The sequence below is a fragment of the Phragmites australis genome, chromosome 2, assembly GCF_958298935.1.
Source record: "Phragmites australis chromosome 2, lpPhrAust1.1, whole genome shotgun sequence".
NCBI classification, from domain to species: Eukaryota; Viridiplantae; Streptophyta; class Magnoliopsida; order Poales; family Poaceae; genus Phragmites; species Phragmites australis.
Window position 1 is genome coordinate 18149087 of NC_084922.1, and position 19310 is coordinate 18168396.

The window sequence follows — 19310 nt, forward strand, 5'->3', positions numbered from 1 at the left end:
AAATGAGTGTGTGGTGATTAATATCAATGAGTGCCTCAAGTTCATCAAGGGAGGTAAGCAAAATAGTCTCACCACACAAGTCAAACGACACAAATGCCATGCACCTTAATTTACCTTTTCTGCATCTTATGTTTTGAAGAGGAAACACAGTGGTAAAGTGATTAGTCTATATGTTGGTGCTCGCACAAAGGATCGAGTCGTCAAAAGGAGTATGTGGGTGCCAAAAGTGCTTGTGACAAATATGAAAAGATCCAAGTAAATTTGAGTACCTAAAACAAAAACTTAATTTGTTTTGTAGGCATACTCATCCAATGGATCAAGTTAGATGATTGATAGCAGATGCACAAACCATATGACCGGAGAAAAGAGTATGTTCTAATCATTTGAAGAAAATGGATGATCTCATGAGAATATTATTTTTGGTGATGATGGGAAAGGAAAGGTAACTGGTTTAGGTAAAATTATCATCTCTAATGATCATTCTATCTCAAATATTTTATTGATCAAATCTATTAGTTATAATTTGTTGTCTGTATCACAACTTTGTGAGATAGGCAACAATTGCTTTTTTACTAATGATGGCGTGATCGTCTCTAAGAGGGAAGACTTCTCAATAGGTTTCACTGGTCGGTTGAACGGTAAACTTTATCTTATGATTTTTCAACGGATGAAATGAGGCCTAAGACTTGCTTAATTGCTAAGTCTAGCATGGGTTGGCTATGGCACCGCCAAATAGCCTATGTTGGGATGAGGAATTTGTCTAAACTTTTAAAGTTGGAGCACATTCTAGGACTAACAAATATTTCTTTTGAAAAAGATAGAATTTGTTGTGCATGTCAAGCGGGCAAGTAAGTTGGTGCTCCTCATCTCGCCAAGAATGTGATGACGATTACAAGACCTTTGAAGCTCTTTAACATAGATTTATTTGGACCGATTGCCTACATAATCATTAGCGGTAACAAATATGGTTTGATAATTATTGATGACTATTCTTGTTTCACATGGGTATTCTTTTTCATGATAAGAGTGAAACACAAGCCATATTCAAGAAATATTTTAGAAGAGCTCAAAATGAATTTGATGTAAAGATCAAAAGGGTGGGAAACTACAATGTAAGGGTTTTACTGATGTATTAGAGAGTTATGCCGTTTTACTGATGTGCTATCTTGGGACTCGACCACGACCACGACTTCGACTAGAGCTCAGCCTCAAGTCCGAGTAGACTTAGCCTTCGAGGGGTGACATCTGAGTAATGTTGTAGTGCTTCTCCCACATTCCTAAGCAATAAAATATCACAGGAATTTAGTAGTAATCCATCCAAGAAAACATGAACAGCGAGAAACGAGTTCACCTGGTAGTCTAATTGTCATGCACGTACTCTTGTAATTGGACCTTATATGATTTGAGGATTATTGGCCGTATTGATCGTATTCGAAGGAGCCATGAGCTCATCATCCTCCCTCTCTTGAATTGGAGTCATCCTCGGCTCAAGCTCGTCTTCTCCCAAGTAGGGCTTCAAATCTTGGTGGTAGAGTGTACCGACCTCTGTTTGACCGTCGGTCTGGGGATGACACGTAATAGAAAAGAGCAGCTTCATCCCTAATTTATTCCAAAGTGATCTCCAAAAGTGACTCAAAAACTTTACGTCACGATCCAAGACAATAGTATTAGGCACTCCATGTAGTCAAACGATTTCCCTGAAAAACAAATTAGCTATTTTATAGCATCACCGCTCTTGTGACAAGGTATAAAATATGCCATTTTAGAAAATCTATCCACAACTACAAATATGCTATCCCTCCCCCTCATTATCCTAGGCAGTCCTAAAACAAAATCCATAGAAATATCATCTCATGGTGCACTAGGAACAGGAAAAAGCATTGAAAGACCATGTGGATTCAAGCGAGACTTAGCTTTATTGCCAGTGGTGCATCAGACACATAGCGTTCGATATCTTGTCTCATCTTTGGCCAAAAGATGTAGGCGGCCAGCACATTTTCAGTCTTCTTTGCTCCAAAATGTGTCATCAATCCTCCTCCATGCGCCTCCTGTAACAACAAAAGACGAACGGAGCAAGCTAGAATGCATAGCTTGTTAGCATGATAGAACAATCAAGTTGTTCTATCTTCCTCCATCAATAATGACTTGAACACGATAATCCTTGACTATGAGGAATATTTGAAACAAATTGTGGCGTTGTATCTATTCCGCTTGCTCCTGCACACTTATGAATTTGCTTACCTCAGGAGCGTGTGACGGTATCGAAGGTATTGCTGAACGCGCTCTACTCGAGAAGGGAGTAGCAGACCATGTAGCTGAACGTGGGGCTATTTTGACTTGTCCCAGTGTTGATTTGGAAGTTGTTGTGCTTCCAAAATTACTCATTGGCCTTTGTTGTCGTCCCTACAATTCTTTTTTTTTTGCCAAGCACGCAAGTTTGTAATCAACTATGTCTTAAATTTCACGTCTTAACCCTTTATAAAAGTGTGCCATTGTATCCTCTTCATACTCAATAATATCACAACGCAACATACTAATTTGAAGCTCTGATAATATTCTTCTACGAATCTATCACCTTGGTTTAAGCGCTGTAATTTTTTACGCAAATCACGTTTAAAAGAGGGTGAAACAAATTTGTTACATACAGCAATCTTTAAAGCATTCCAAGTAGTAGGAGCTAATCCGTCGATGCATACCCTATTCCACTAGATGATTGCAAAATTTTTAAATTCACTAGTGGCTTACCTAACTCTATGCACTTCAAGAACTAAATGAGCATTAAATTTCTATTCTACTGTCATCTCTCAATCTAAATACCTTTCAACATTATAAGCACTCTCAAAAAATGGTATAGTAAACTTAACCTTAGCAAATGGATCATCATTAATATGTGAGTTATGTTGCTGAAAATTATTACCTCTCATACTTTGATATTTTAAAGTTCAGTCAGTTCATTTGTCGTTTATCAAAGGCGTCACGTTCTTGTCTCAAAATTTCATCATCCACGATGGACTCCTCTTGTTCATAGGCTGCACCATGAGGATGCACTCGACCATTGTTTGGTGGCGGATTAACAAATTGATCAAAGCATGTATTGAGCATTGCAATGCTTTCATTAAGTCGCTGCAATACGGTATTGGTTCCCGCAAGCTTTTTGTCATTGTCGTCATAATAGTTTGTCGATGAACATCCAACAACATTGTGAGTTCTTCGCTCAAAACACACTCTTGTGCATTCGATATTTCTCTTGCCATGGTTAGTCGAAGATAGAAAATAACGAAAGATAAATTATTCCTAACGACTACTAGGTGGTGGAGGTAGAGTCACACACTCTCAAACGTCTTACCACGCTCTTGCAAGTGTTCTTACCAATCACCGCAGTTGGCACAACCGGTGGCTGGTTCATGATACCTTATCGGGTGCGAGTGAGGTAGTTGCAAGGGAAGATATCGTTCTGATTGCGAGAAGGTGTAGCTTGGATAAGCAATATTTAGTAGCAAGGAATAGAAATTAATGAAATTTAGATTAGCAAAGCTGAATAAAAGTCCACAGTACTCGTCACAGTTGCTGGCCCGATCACGTTCCTAGAACTAGCTCAAGCAAACCGAAGACTATATCAGACACAAGTACAATGGAACAAAATTCATAATGCAAACTGATTCTCTTTTTTTAATTCTCGCTATCTTTTTTTTGCACTCTTGCTTTTCTCTTTTTTTTTTGCACTCTTTGTTTCTCTCTCTCTGAACTTTGGCTACCTCTGTTTCGGCTATGGTGGTCGGATCCGAGAAGGTCGGCAACTTTGACTAAGTGGTCAGATCCAAGAAGGTGGGCGAATCCTACTAGGTGGTTGGGCGACTAGGTGGGGGACACGAGTGGGTCGTCAGAGTAACCAGTGATCGAACCCGAGTAGATGTTCAACTCGACTAGTGGTCGAACTCGGGTAGATGGTTAAAGCGAGTGGTCGAGCCAGAGTAGATGGCCGACTCGACTAGTGGCCGAACTTGAGTAGATGGTCGAACATGACTAGTGGTTGAACCCGAGTAGATTGTCGAATTCTAGTAGGTGATTGAACACAACTAGTGGTCGAATCTGAGTTGATGGTCGAACCCGACTAGTGGTCGAAGCGGAGTAGGTGGTCGAACACGACTAATAGTTGAACCTGAGTTGATGGTCAAACTTGACTAGTGGTCGATACGGCCTGTGACACAATCTTGACTAAAGCAGACAAGGGCAAATCGACATACACGACGACTAAGACAGCAAAGACTCGACACTAGAAACTAGAACATGATGACTCGACCAGCAACAAAGACACCGACGATGGACTCAAACTCAACAACGTGAAAACTAAAAATAAAATTGCGAAAAGCTCAAAGTGGTTTGGACAGCGGAAAAACTATGATCTAAATATTTTTGTGGGGCAATTTTTTCTGGACTCTAGGTAATGAAACAAAACTAAACAAAGGGGATAACTGAGATTACCTAAGGGGCAACTGAGGCTCTGATAACACTTGATGCGCGTTTGCCTAATCTTCCAAAGGTAATATGATAAGTCGGTTTATGGAGTTTCGGCGTTAATGATCCAAAGGCTCTGACTAGAATAGATCGAGAACCCTCGCAACCACTACACCACTACTCTGTGGTTATCAACCGTGCCAAGACGTGGTTGACCTCGCCAAGAAAGCTTTTCCTTCAAGTGAATCAAGAATACAAGTAAGAATAGGTAGATGCAATCTGAATATTGCTAATTACCAATGAAGTGCTCGAGTTTGAGGTTCAACAAACCGATAAATGGTGAAACTATCTAAAATAGAATAATCTAAACTAAATCCAAGCCTAAACTACGACGGCTACTCTGTATATATAAGGGAGACGTGAGGAGGTCGACCTAGGTTGTGCAGCCATGGAAAGAGGCATGCACAACTTGGACTCCGACCCCGACACAATTACAAGACCTGACAGGATCCAAAACGGTGACGCAACACCTTGTTCCTTCGACTTTGACTAAACTATAAGGAATATTTGGTCGAGCATATATCCATTGGAAAGGGCTCGACATAAGCTTTCCAGCAAGTTCAAGAATGCCTAAAACGAACTTTTTATTAGAGAGTTATGCCCGTTTTACTAATGTGCTATCTTGAGACTCGACCACGACCACGACTTCGACTAGAGCTCAGCCTCGAGTCCGAGCAGACTTGGTCTTCGAGGGGTGATATCTGGGTAAAGGTTGTAGTGCTTCTCTCATGTTCCTAAGCAATAAAATATCACAAGAATTTAGTAGTAATCCATCCAAAAAAACATGAACAGCGAGAAACGTATACATCTGGTGGTCTAATTATCGTGCACGTGCTCTTGTAATTGGATCTTGTATGATTTGAAAATTATTGGCGGTATTGATCGTATCTGAAGTAGCAATAGGCTCATCATAAAATCAAGCCTCAAGAGCCCTAAGAGCAACAAATGCCCAATAATGATCAAGTTTATCCACCTTCATCAACTCAAGTGGAGCCACCTACATCAAGTCAAGATTAAGATCAAGTACATGATGACTCCAATAAATTGCTTGATAATGATGAAGTGGATGACATTCAACCCCAACCCCAAGTGCCACATCTAAGAGTCCATCAAAGTATCTAAAGAGATCACCCGATTGACAACATCCTCAGTGATATACAAAAGAGAGTAATCACTCGTTCTAGAATTGCAAATTTTTATGAATATTTACTTTTTTGTTTTCTCCTTAGAACTAGTGAAGGTGGAAGATGCACTTGGTGATCCAGATTGGGTGGTGGCTATGCAAGAAGAGCTCAACAACTTTAAAAGAAATAAAGTTTGATCATTGGTGGAAAGATCAAATCAAAATGTGATTGGCACCAAATGGGTCTTTCGAAACAAACAAGATGAGAACGGGATCGTTACGAGAAACAAGGCAAATTTTGTTGCTCAAAGCTTCATGCAAATAGAAGGTTTAGATTTTGGTGAGACTTATGCTTCCGTAGCTAGGCTTGAATTAATTCATATATTATCTGCCTATGCTACTCACTATGATTTCAAATTGTATCAAATGGACGTGAAGAGCACTTTTCTCAATAGACCAATCTCTGAATTGGTATTTGTGGAGCAACCACCTAGATTTGAAGATCACAAGATTCCCAACCATGTATACAAACTCCATAAGACATTCTATAGGCTTAAGCAAGCACATAGAGTATGGTATGAATGCCTTAGTGATTTTCTTATCAAGAAAGGTTTTGAAATAGGTAAAGCTGATTCTACTCTTTTTACTAAAAATGTTGATAATAATTTATTTGTTTGCTAAATATATGTCGATGGCATTATATTTAGTTCTACTAATAAAATATTTTGTGAAGAGTTTTGTAGGATCATGATAAAGAGATTTGAAATATCAATGATGGACAAATTAAAGTTCTTTCTAGGATTTCAAATCAAGCAACTCAAAAAAGAAACGTTCCTATGTTAAACTAAGTATATCAAAGACAGGCTCAAGAAGTTTGACATGGAGAATGCCAAACCAATCAATACCCCAATGCAAGCTAATGGACATCTCGACCTAAATGAAAATGGCAAGGTCATGGATCAAAAGGTATATCGCTCCATGATTAGTTCTTTGCTTTATCTTTGTGCATCTAGTCTCGATATTATGCTTAGTGTGTAAATATGTACTAGATTTTAAGCCGCTCCAAAAGAGTGTCATTTAGTGGCCGTTAAGAGAATTCTGAGATATTTGGTTCATACTCCATACCTTGGCTTATGGTATCTTAAAGGTTCATCCTTTGATCTTATCGGCTATTCAGATTCCGATTATGCCAGTTGCAAAGTGGATAGGAAGAGTATGTCAGGGACTTGCCAATTCTTAGGTAGTCTTTGGTGTCTTGGTCCTGAAAGAAACAAAATTCCGTAGCTCTATCCATCGCCGAAACTAAGTATATTGCTGCAGGAGTTTGTTGCGCACAATTACTTTGGATGAGGCAAACATTGAGAGACTATGGCTACAACATAAACAAAGTCTCACTTTTGTGTGATAATGAGAGTGCCATCAAAATAGCCAATAACCCCGTACAACACTCAAGAACAAAACATATAGATATCCGTCACCATTTTTGAGAGACCACTCAATCAAAGAGGATATCAATATTCGCCATGTGAGAATCGAAAAACAACTAGGCGATATCTTCACTAAGCCACTAGACGAGCAAATATTTTGTGAGTTGAGAAGTGAGCTAAATATCCTAGATTCTCTCAACGTGACTTGATATACTGCATGCAATTGATTGTTTTAGCTTTATAGCTTTGATAGCTAGAGGTTTGCGAAATTTTCTTTTGAGTGCTATTTTTGAAAATATTTGATTCTTAGATCTTATGATCATAATTTGAATTTGCTACTTGTGATCATTGCTATGTATTGTTGTTTGTTGGCTGATTATAAGTGGTAAAAATGTCTTATATATCTAACAATCCATCTCCCAAAGATCCTCATCAAATCTCATCTCCAAAATCTGTCTCGGCCTTTCTCCAGAACCCGGAGGGTCCGGCCTAGCCTGGAATATCTGGATTCTGGAGGCCTTTAGCCTCTGCTAGCTCTATCGAGTTGACAGAACCCAGAGTCTCCAGGTTCACTCGGATACTCCGGATTCTGTCACTCAACCTGGAGTGTCTGGGTTCCCCTCAGGGGAGAGCTTCTCGGTTTGTCGTGAACTTTTGGACGATTAAATTAGCTATACTATGCCCCTAAGTGTAATGTATTCATAAACTTATCGAGATGACAATCGTGATTGTAGGATCGAGTCATTTTCATGGTTGAAAAGTTTCGTTGTGTGTGGAATGTGGTGGAAAGGCTACTGCCTGGCGTCGGACCTTCTAGCGGTCTGACAGCCATGGTAGCGTTCATTTTCTGTAAATGATCGAAGACTGTAATAGCTTAAGGACTTGTAATATATTTACATTACTCGCTCTTTACTATGCCTTGATGTGATGAAGCTGGTTGTAAAGACATATATTTCGATCTTAGGCATAAAACACATGCCGGGATTAACAGGATTGTATTCTAGTTAATTATTGTGGTTGTGATTATGTAAATGATCATTCTAATAATTAATTCAAATATAATTTAGACGGTTCCTCACAATTAGCTAGAGTCCGAAGGAAAGCAAGGAGGAACTCATGGCCTAAAGTCATAAAATCAATGATGAAGACATATATGGAGTTCTCATCCCAATAACTTGTAGTGAGTAAAATACGTGAGCCACACGACATTTGATAACTTTGTTAGTATTGGACATTTGTCTGCTAGCATTTCTTTTATTCATATGACAATAAGTCAATATGCTAGCTACACAAGAAAATTTAACTTGCAGCTGCCCTTATTTATGTGAGTGGTGTTTATGCTCATGTCCTTATCTAGGCACCCATGTGGTCTAATATAGGTGCCTATGCTTATAATTCAACCTAATTTATGCTGAATACAATCATATGATCACTAAAATTTTCTCTAAGCACACATGAGATGTGAAATGATATATCAACACTTGCTTGAAGATATATTGATGTGACTATATCATCTCTCTTTAATCGTCTTTTTTTTGAACTGGAACTCATGGATTCCATTAACCATGATGCACGGTAACATCACCGACAACCGCATCAGTTATAAAAGTTGGGAAACGATCATGTCACACATCAGCATCTCACTCACCATGCATATCACAGCAGCTAACACATACGCTGCATTGTTACAGAGCAGATAAGAGCCGAACGACATATGGAGTAAGCTTTTGGTTTCCCTGAACATTACACCATCCAGAGCAGAATCATACTCATTGACTGTAACTGCATGTTGTAGAACTTGGCAGTCAATCTAAAGGTAAGTCTTGTCATCCCCAGAGATATAGCTTCTCTCATTGCATGAAGGAGAGCTGCTGCTTCTGCATGTAAATCATCCACAATATATCAGATGTGGCCTGCAACTACTACTAGAATGTCACCAAAACTGTCCTATGTGATGAAGCCCCATCCACCATGGTTTCGAGTACTAACAAAGTACCATCTGAATTAAACTTAATGCATTCTCTCAGCGGATGATTCCATTACAAGTCGATGTAGGAACTCTTGTATTATACTTGCCAAAACAGTCCCAAAACTTGCATTCTCTTCGTTGTGTTACTATCTCAAAAACATCAATAGATCGGCTACTTTCCTAAGCATTCATGATCTTCCCCACCATGTCCATAATATAGTCACAACCAACAAACGTTGCCTATCATCCATTTGAGAATCTTTGCAACCACTTGGGATACTGAAACACAATCAATTAGCTTCAGGCATATCTCATCTAAGCAAAAGGAGCTCCATCTCTCTCAAATCTGCTTGCATGTTAGGAACATATATTCTCATCTTCATCAAGTCAGTGACACATCGGAAAGATAGTATCAATTTGCATTCCATGATGTTGTAGATTACGACAAATTTGCATTCTATGACATTGTAGATTACGACGAGCTGGCAGGCTATTATGTGTTAAACATCAAAGGAATTGATGCACTTTCCCCTAACATGGTAACAACCATATTTGCCTCCAGTTTAACTCCAGCTCATGTTGAAAAGAAGTCTGACCCTCATTTCTGACCGCATTTCTTCTTTATTGTTCAATAAATATTTTCACTAAGAAAATTCCTCTATAACCCTTACTCCACGTAATGAGCCCAATTGCCGTGACTATATCACCTCTCTTTAATGTCTTTTGCAAGTATCTTTTGTTGTACTCCTACAAGCCGTAACACTAACTCTCTCTTAAGCCCAGCCAACGTCACGTGGCCCTGCAAGTCAACATGCCCCATGGCCCCAAGTTGGGTGAGCAAACCCCACATGCACATGTGTCGCACTTGCAGCAGGCCTCCGTCCGCCCGTCCCACGCTTTTCCCCAAGAGAGAGCAGATTAGTGCTGTCCAGATGGGCTGGCTTGATGCTCGCTACTATAGGCACGACACGACGGCATGGGTCAAAACCGCGGCAGCTGGCACAACACGACCCATTTAATTTTTTCATTTTTTCTTGAGTTTTTCTGATTTTTTAATTTTTTTTGATTTTTTCATGTATTAACAGGCTAATGGGCTTAACGGGCAAAAAAAGAGACCATCGGGCACGGGCGGGCCTTATGTGGGTCATGTTTGGGCTGAAAACTTGGCACATATCGTCGACAGCTTTTGGGGAGATCACATCGGAAAAGCAAGAGGGTGAAGAAACAGAGGAAAGAGGAGATAACACACCCTACCCCAGTAAGATTTTCTCCTCGCCGCCGCAATCCCCAACAATCTCTTCTCCCTCCCCGGCGCGGAAGGACAGAGAGCGGTCTCGATCCGGTTCGTGTTCGCGCCCGAGATGGCGGTCGCGTTGGACTAGCCGGAGGACCGAAGCGAAAGGAGGAGGAGCCGCCGCCGCCGTCCCTCGATGGCGTGGCGGACGGACGGGTGTGCCGGCGGCTTCCTGCTGCCAGTGCTGCTCCTGGCAGGTGCGCTTCCTCCGATCCGAACCCTATGCGAAATGCCTAGCCGTGTCTGCTGCGCGGGTTACTCTGTCGATTGGGCGAGGCTTTCGATGCTGCCGCGCGGTGATTTTAGCTGGCTACAATCTTCGATTCCTTATGGTTGCGCTCATAGTGTTTTCTACTGTTGCCGTGCTCTGGGGGACATGGACTCGATTGCGCAGCTAATGGAAGTGCTGGTGCCCATGGGGCAAGATTGATAAGTTGCCAACATAGAATGTGTGATAGGGGAAGTCATTGAATGCATGCAAATGGTTTAAATGAAGATGAAAGCTCGGTTCCTATTGGAATGAGAGATCAATTCTCTTATCTGTGCTGATAGTGATACTTCTAGCAGGCCGTGATCAGAATTTCACACTTTCTGAAACACCTGTCATGTTTTGAACATTTCACATACATAGTTGTGGCGATGTCTAGGATGTCTGCCGGAGAAGCGTCAGTCTATTTGTATGTTTAGAATGCGTAACTTCTTAGTGACGTAGAACGGTGTAGCACACTGCACTAACCTGACGCTGATGCAGCTGTGCCAAAATTTTTAACAATACTTTCTGGAACCACTGTCATGTCATGTGACACAGTTATAATGTTGATGTATCCTGGAGCACCACTTTTGAGAACTCAGAATACTAGGTAGATGTGGATACAGGAAACTACTATCGCGATGTGATGCTCCTTGAATGCTAAATGTATTTATCGCCATCACTGATGATCTTATTTACTTCTCAGACTCTGAAACTAGTTTCTTATCATCTGTTGCTCAGAAAATTATGTTGTACTTTTCCATTGATCAATTGAACCTGCATGCACGAGTTGGATATTCCCCCTACCCCCAAATGAAACATGCCAAATAGGATTTGTTGTAGTTACATGAATAAACAGAGAATAAGGGTGCAGAACCTGAATAGTGTAGCCCCTGAAGCCTGTGGGGGAAAATGGGACATGGTAGAAAAGTGGTTAGTATGTTTAGAATACATGTCTGTTTTCATCTGGCCTCAGTATAGATAGAAAGGTGCGTCTTAAAAGGGTTACAAATGTAGGGGTACTTTGTGTGGACTCCAGGAATGGAGGCTTTGGCAAGGACCTGACGTGCCAAAGGGTAATGACTAATGAGACCCTTTGGCTGGCTGGTCCTCATGCCCCAAGGGCTCAACATGGCTTGGAAGGCGACGGCCAAGGGGTAGTGATACTACCCCTTCAGCCTGGCAACCCTCTTCAATTGATGATCCTGAGTCATTCAGGTTCTGGTGTTGCTTTAGATGGCTACCTTCCTGAAAACCAGGCCCTTGGATTGATCTCCTTCATCTTTATTTGTTTCCCCCCTGTTTTGCATAGCAATCTCAAGCTGGTCCGTAAGGCTCTTCGAAGCTGTCTTTCTCAAAGCACTAAAATCTGACCAGTTTTAAGCACATGTTTACTGTTGATCTAACCATTCACTTTGCATCCATTTTTTTGCAGCTTCTTTACTTGATTGGAGCTTGATTTCTCTAATTAATATGATCATCCTCTTTGCTATTCGATTTGTTGCTCCAAGAAGAGGTATGTCTATGATGTCTTTTTTGTGCATTTCTCTAGTGTAAACTATATTCGTCTATTAAAGCTAGACTGTCGTTCTGGTTGGTTATTTGAAGAACTAAGTTGATGTTGCCAAGCTAAACTGTAGCAAATTGTAGCACATGCTTAATTGAGTCATGTCAATGCCCTCAACAAATTACGTGTGGATGAAGACAAGTAACTGCCATATATCAAGTCCACTGCATGTTCTTGTCCAGGCACACGGTTGACAGTTCCTTTTGCTTTTCATATTTTCATTGTTTTTCCATGCTAATAATTTTGGCATAATGCTTGCTATGTCTATGCCTGGTACAATTTTTTTTTGTCTTTTTTGGTGGCTTGGTGCAAAGTAGCCTATGCACCATAAAAAAGTAGTTGATGTGAGATCAAGTCTTTTTGAAGGTTAATATGTCTGAGAAGGGATTACCCCTGCAAATATTAGATCAAACGAAGAACATACATCCCATAGGTAACATAATTGCCCTTATAAGATGTAAAAATTACAACATAGCTATCAGAGACACATGTGTAGAGAGCAGTTCGCACAGCCTCCACGTGGCTTTTTGTATAGTTTACGCTGGCCTTGGACAGCAGGGGCCTTCAGCAATACTTGGATGAATCGTCAATCCAGCTGATGATGGCAGTTAGTGTTGGTGTTGATAGGCTTTCTGATGAGGTTATTGAAGATAGTGGCATGATTTCTCCCGAGAAGATCACAAACATGGGGTGGTGTTTGACGAATTGCTGAGTCGCGGGACGACTACCACATACCAGGCACGATCTTTTCTCGGAAAAGATACTGTGTGACTGCTTAATGAAAGGGCCTCCCTACCTGTTTGTATTCAAGGTTGATTGTTGATTTATCATCATGAACTCCACTCATAGTGGTTCTTTTGATGAGGAGACTCGTGAGGAAGAAGAGATACATGATTTGGAAAACACAGTGCTGAATTTGGATCCGCACATTTCTGATTGGAAGGAATTTTAGGTTCGGGTTCCCATGCGGGGCACTCCCCCCCTTGAAGAGGTGGTCTCTCTTGCCGCCTTAATTGATTGGAAGAGCTCCTGCATAAGTTTTGAAAATATAAAAATAAAAGAAGAGTTAGGTCTCTCACCTGCTCAACTCTGGCTAGATTCTGGCGAGGAGGCGGTGAGGGGCCATGATCTGCCGGAGAGGTGGTTTGGCTGTAGCTTATAGGTTTTGACGGGAAGGACGAGTGAAGAGAAGGAATAACTTATTTGAACATAACTTATAGGTTTCACTTTGATCTCATGTGAGACCATTTAACTCTTAACTTGTTACTCTAAAAAAAAACCCTTGTCTTGTTCAGTGGGTTAAATGCATATTAAATGAAATTCAGATACCAAATAAACTCAAGGAAATTTACTGATAGTTATTCTTATGAACTTTTCCTTTAAGTTTGGAATGATTATTGGTGTAACTTTTTCATGCAAAATTGGTTCTCCTAACTGCATTACTTGCAATCTACACACACAATATTTATCTGATTATTGATGCGGATCCTAAATGACTAATGTTCTTTTCTCATTTTGAAGGGTTTCACACTTGGAGGCTGTACCTTTTGTTGTGGTGTACAATTATTTACTCAGTGCTTGCTATTTTAGCACAAGTTACATTTCATATAATCTGGTGCATTGAGGGAAAGCGTTGGTCTGTGGCTCATTCTTGGTGGGCGAAGCTGGTTGGTTTAGCAAGGTAGTTAAGTTTATGCATGTGTGCTTTTCTTCATGTTGATCCCGTATTCTCATGTATGTGAACATATCCATGTGTCCACCTGTTGGTAGATGCTTCCTATGCAAGCACCTCTGGATTGCAACTAATCATGGCAGTTGATGCAGGGACCAGCCTTGGGAATCACCATCAGTTATCTATTTTCTTGTCATGCAGCTATCTGTTGCTGTTCTTGCTTTGGTTGAAGTCCTCGGAAGCAGGCTTCATCAAGATTCATGTTGGCTCAACTTTTCCTTTGGGGTTGAGCAAATAGGTCAGTTTGCTGCGCATTGTGGATCAATATGGACTAGACTAAAAAAATTCATAGTTATATTCTTAGAATGATTTATTACCTCCATCCTATTTTATTTTATGATTTTAGATTTGTGATGACGTATTCAGAAAAAGCACAAGATAACCCTATATAAGGTTGTGTCTCTTGCAGCTTTATTGAGTTTATTTGTCTCCTAAACTGCCCACTGACCAACGAACAAAGGGATAGTGTCTTGTAAAATATTAAATTAGATAAACTAAATTAGCCAGGGGCACTTTAGGAAGCTGTAGATATCTCTCTTTTTGGAAAACTATAAGATAAAAAAGAGAACACATTTTAACTCATAGAACATAAAATAGAAAAGAATCAAGGGAGTAGTGCATTCAAACTGACTTATGTAATAATTAGTTCAGACTTCAGACCATTGCAAAACCAGTTATATTACGAAGGAGATATTTGGAAAAAGATCATTGGGAAATGATATTAGTTACCTTTTTTTTTTAATTTCCTCTTAGACTTGCAATGTTATAGAACCCCGAATTTCCTATGCTTATTTATGTTTGCGGTTTGCCATATAACTGTTGCCACATTAGTTCAGAACAGTGAAAAAGCATTTACTCCATGCAGGTTACCATTTGCGGGTAGCATGCTGTTTGTTACTGCCTGCCGCCCAGTTAGTTGTCAGTATTAGCCATCCTTCGTGGATTTCTTTACCGTTCTTTGTATTTAGCTGCATTGGACTTGTGGATTGGTCCTTAACAAGCAACTTTCTTGGTCTTTTCCGGTAAGCTCCTTGCTGTGAATTGGTTTATTATCTTAGCAAATGCGCTTTTTACTGATATTGTTAAATTTAATTTCAAATATTTTGTGAAGATGGTGGAGGCTACTTGAGATATATTCGGTGTTCAGTATTCTTCTGCTTTATATCTACCAGTTGCCTGTGAGGTTTCCCTATGTTGTGCTAGCATTTGCTGACTTCATTGGGCTATTCAAAGTTTCCTCGAAATCAGAATGGCCTGAGCTGTCTTCTAGTATTTCACTTCTGATTTATTACTTCATGGTAAGCAACTATGCTTGAATTTCTTGAGCATGCACGATGTGATGTTGTCTGGCATTCATATGGAAAAAAAAAAACCTTGTGATATTTTTTTTGAATGATTCTTATCATCATTGTTCATGTTCAGTCGTTCTTAAATCTTGATGTTTTCATGGTAGTAATCCCTCATGTTATATTGAGGTAGGATTTGGTTGATAATATGGAGGATGGAATTATTCGAATTGATTGGGATGAGCTGTCTAGTAGCGGACTTGTGCATATTGCGATTAATATTATGTTCAAATATAACTTACTCAACTGTTGTTGTTCTGCTCAAACACCGTTATTGCCATTAGTTCATTATGTTGGAGCTTTATGCAGCAGAGTCTACAATCAATTTGACAACGGCATCATATCCTCCAGTTATTTTTCGAGAACCCAGTAGCATAATGAAAATAAAATACTACAACAACTCTGGATCGGGATCTCTAGTCAGATATTAGGCAGAGCTTAAAGCAAGAACTTGAAATAGAACAAATTATGTTCTTGAGGTCAACTGCGTTGTTGGCTGTGGTAGTAATATATGAAGGGACAAAACATTTCTGAATGTAATGTCAAGTGTTACCCCAAATGTAGCTTTTGGTGTTCAATCAAATAAAGAAGTGGTCTCTATGTTTTTAGATGGATTTAACCTATTGATCAATTGACCAATCTACACTGAAGTAAAATGTAATACAGTATACATCATTAGAAATATCACGGCAGACTATCATTCCATTAGTTCAAATTCAGAATCAGTAGCAGTCAAACTATCATCAGAATTCTGCCAATAATAGGAAACTTTGCTGGGTTCTGGCTTTTCAACAACACAGCAACAACAACAGCCTTTGTCCCAAGCAATTAGGGGTAGGCTAGAGATGAAACCCACAAGATCCAACTAAAAAGAAGAGGGTTCTGGCTTTTCAATGGACAAAAGGTCTTTCCTTCTAATACTGGCTCTTTTCCACTTACTGTAGTTGTCATCAGCCAAACAAGACATACAGGAAATGGATTCGCTTATATCTATAGAAGATGACAGCTTAACAGAAGACCTTCTTCCTTCTAGGAATGCATTTTTGGTTCGCCAATCTCGGTATGGAAATAATTTTTTCTGCTAAATTCTTGAACTTATTCAATTTCATTTGCCTCACTTGTGAAGTAACTGAACGTTTTAGGTACTAAAACCACAAAAAATGCTGCTAAATGACATCACAATCACACTGATATTCATTTGAAATATTTTTGATTAGAACTTAAAATTGTTTTAAAGGTGAAACAACATATATTTTGATCCAATCACCGGTAATATTGTTTTTTTAGTGTTTCTCTCTTCTGGCGTTGCTAGCCTCGGAGATGAAAAAAGTCATTTTACTGTGGCATTGACGCATTGTTATTTCCATTTTCAATAGTTCTTGTGATGTTATTTAGCAGTTGAGCTCCTTTGTGATATTATTATGTAATTATCTTCTCTTTGATATTACTGAGCTAATTTAGTACTTTTGGTAGATAAAAAAAATTGTCGGTTTGCCAAATGAGGTTAATTTGGGTTTCCCTAGATGGTTTTGCTCAAACGGAACCTGTTTTGATATCTGTGAATTGCTGTCTTCTGGACATGGTTGTTCAAATGAGTTGATAAACATCATCAGTACATTCAGATTGTTGGTTTGGGGTTGAGAAATGTGCTAACTTTTATCTGAACTACACACTACTTGATCTGGCCCAAAAGAAATCACTTCTAATTCATCAGGCTTGTTGAGCACATGAAGCAATTTTTTGGAGCTTCTAGTGATTCAAGTAAAGTACTGAGAAAGCAAGGTTAAATGTAGAACTCGAAATGAGAAGCAAGGTAGGTCGTTGATTCAGTTGGGATCTTGCTTCTTTTGTTGCCGTTGAAAATCACCTGGTAATGAAAGTAGAAGGGTCAAATTAGCTGTTTTGAATGTAGAGGGACCAAAATGAATACAATAGGAGAACTAAGGAGATGAAAAGCACTGTTTATTCTTGGTAATTTTTTGCTAGAGGACACTTTGACTTCGTGGCTTTTGCTGGTGGAGACTAAAACTTTTGGTCTTTTTTGGGGGAAGACACTCCCAAAAGCTTGATATTTGCCAGGAGACATTGCACGCGTTAAAATATACTATTTTGTTGAATGGGGGAGAGAAATAATCTAAAAAATGATCAGAGTGCCCTCCTCCTTCCTCTTCTCTTCTTCCCCAGCACCTCCCTATTCCTCTCTAATTCATGACGTGTCGCGTGTAGCGTCGCTGGACGATGCAGGGGGGGGGGGGGACGTGAGGCGACGATGAGATTGAGCGCGGATGCATGGTCTATGATGGCGAGCGGCAGGACCTGACTGGCCATTTATCGAATTGTCAACCAACACCACCTGGCGCGGTGGTTCAGTGGACGATAAACCGGTGCCCAGTCCAAGCAAGCATAGTGGTGAGAGTCGGAGAGTCGATAGCGAGGGCGGTCGGGATGGAGGGGATCGTGAAGGCGTGGGTGTAGGGGAAGCCCATACAAATCTTCCTCGTCGCGGCTTGTCCACCTCCGTCCACGTGCGCCAAATCTTGGGACACCGATTGATTTCTTTTGTTTGTTTATGTACATATTCTTGTGGAGATCTCATTTGGACTTGGCTTGATCTGGAGAGAGATCTGGAAACAGGGCTTCGAGGAGCTAATGATGGTATACATCATGTCCGTGTATGGACCGACTGCCAGATGTTACGACCTCGGCTCCATCCGCTGCGAGGGCCATGGACAGGTTATGCTTGATTAGGCTATGGGCTATATTTGAGAAGATTGTAGTGTTCTGTTTGTGATTTGGGAGGACCATGGGCTGCTGCTGCAATCTCTTCGGTGGTGGATGGCAAGAACCTGACAGTAGGCTGCTGTGATTGGCTTTACTTTGAAGAAAGGAGCAGCAAAGATGAAGAATCTAGAGGAAGAAGAAAGGATATGACCAGTGGGCCCGATGGAAAAATAGACATTTCGTCCTGTTTCTCTCTCCTATTGACCAGAATATTAATATTTTAATGAGCACAGTGTTTTCCAGTGTCTTCCCCTAAAGATAAAAATTTGTAGTGTCCACCAGCAAAAGCCAGAAAGTCAGTGTGTCCTAGCAAAATTTGCCTTTACTATTTGTAACTTGATACTGACTTGACTGCTAAATTTCCTGATATAATATACTCAAGTTTCTCAATCTTGATGCAGTAAGTCATCTACTTATGTTTCCATCATTTTCCTGCCAACAGAATAATGCCCTCTGCAAAATGTTGTATTGAACTTTCAGTGTTGTTAGCAAGCTGCATAACTTCTGCTTTGTTTATTTGTAACTGCTACCACTCTAGATTTACAACATTAAATTACATCTTATTGCTAACTAACTTTCCTTTACCTCAGATCTGGCAGAAGGCATGCTAACGTATTAATTAGAGGATCAGTTTTCAGAACTTTCAGTATTAACTTCTTCACTTATGGCTTCCCGGTAATCTCTCCAAGTATTTGTTTTGTTACTCCATACCTTTCCTATTTCTTGTTGTAGAGTTTGACATTCTTGGCTGGGCCAACCATTCCTTTTTGTTCTTGCCACGTTCCTAAAGTCACTGATGAGCACACGGTCTTGATGACCCGTGATGATGGGAGCCCTCCTCATTGTATTCTAATGCTATTCGTCTCCTACACAACAACTCGATGTAAAGTTCAGAAGCAATGGTTTCTAATGCTTAGTTGAAGTTGCTTGGGCTTAATATAGAAGGGCTTTGCTGCACTGATCATGCAGTTAAGAAGATGGATGAGTTTGACACCAAGCTCAATGTGCTGCAGCAGCACATGATTGCATGTGTGGTGGAACCAGAAGAGCGCATTACAGACTTAGAGCCAGTTTGTGGTTGCTGCGCTGTGCTGTGATGTGCTTATTTTTTAAGTTGCTGTAGGAAAACAGTTGTGAAAAATCTTGTAGTTTGTTTGGGAAATCAAATTAAGTTTAGATAAATTCTGTTATACAACTGTTGGCCCGCACATCCTTGTGTAATTTGACACGCATTAATATCATTACTTGCAACCAAGATTAGAATAAAAGCTGTAGCCAAACACTAAAATATCTAAAAGCAGTTGCA

The 19310-nt window shown here is 40.1% G+C and overlaps 1 protein-coding gene across 3 annotated transcripts in view; it reads left to right on the top strand.

Moving 5' to 3' along the window:
- The first annotated feature begins 10220 nt into the window (after nt 1–10220).
- The window catches only part of LOC133901683 (piezo-type mechanosensitive ion channel homolog), a 29772-nt gene continuing 20682 nt past the window's right edge, over nt 10221–19310 (top strand). For all 3 annotated transcript variants that reach the window (XM_062343124.1, XM_062343132.1, XM_062343140.1), the window contains exons 1-8: nt 10221–10525; nt 12014–12094; nt 13667–13826; nt 13970–14115; nt 14743–14899; nt 14989–15175; nt 16168–16283; nt 18595–18679. In XM_062343124.1, the coding sequence (XP_062199108.1) occupies nt 10465–10525; nt 12014–12094; nt 13667–13826; nt 13970–14115; nt 14743–14899; nt 14989–15175; nt 16168–16283; nt 18595–18679 (993 nt within the window). In that variant the 5' untranslated portion in view covers nt 10221–10464. The remainder of the gene's footprint in view (nt 10526–12013; nt 12095–13666; nt 13827–13969; nt 14116–14742; nt 14900–14988; nt 15176–16167; nt 16284–18594; nt 18680–19310) is intronic.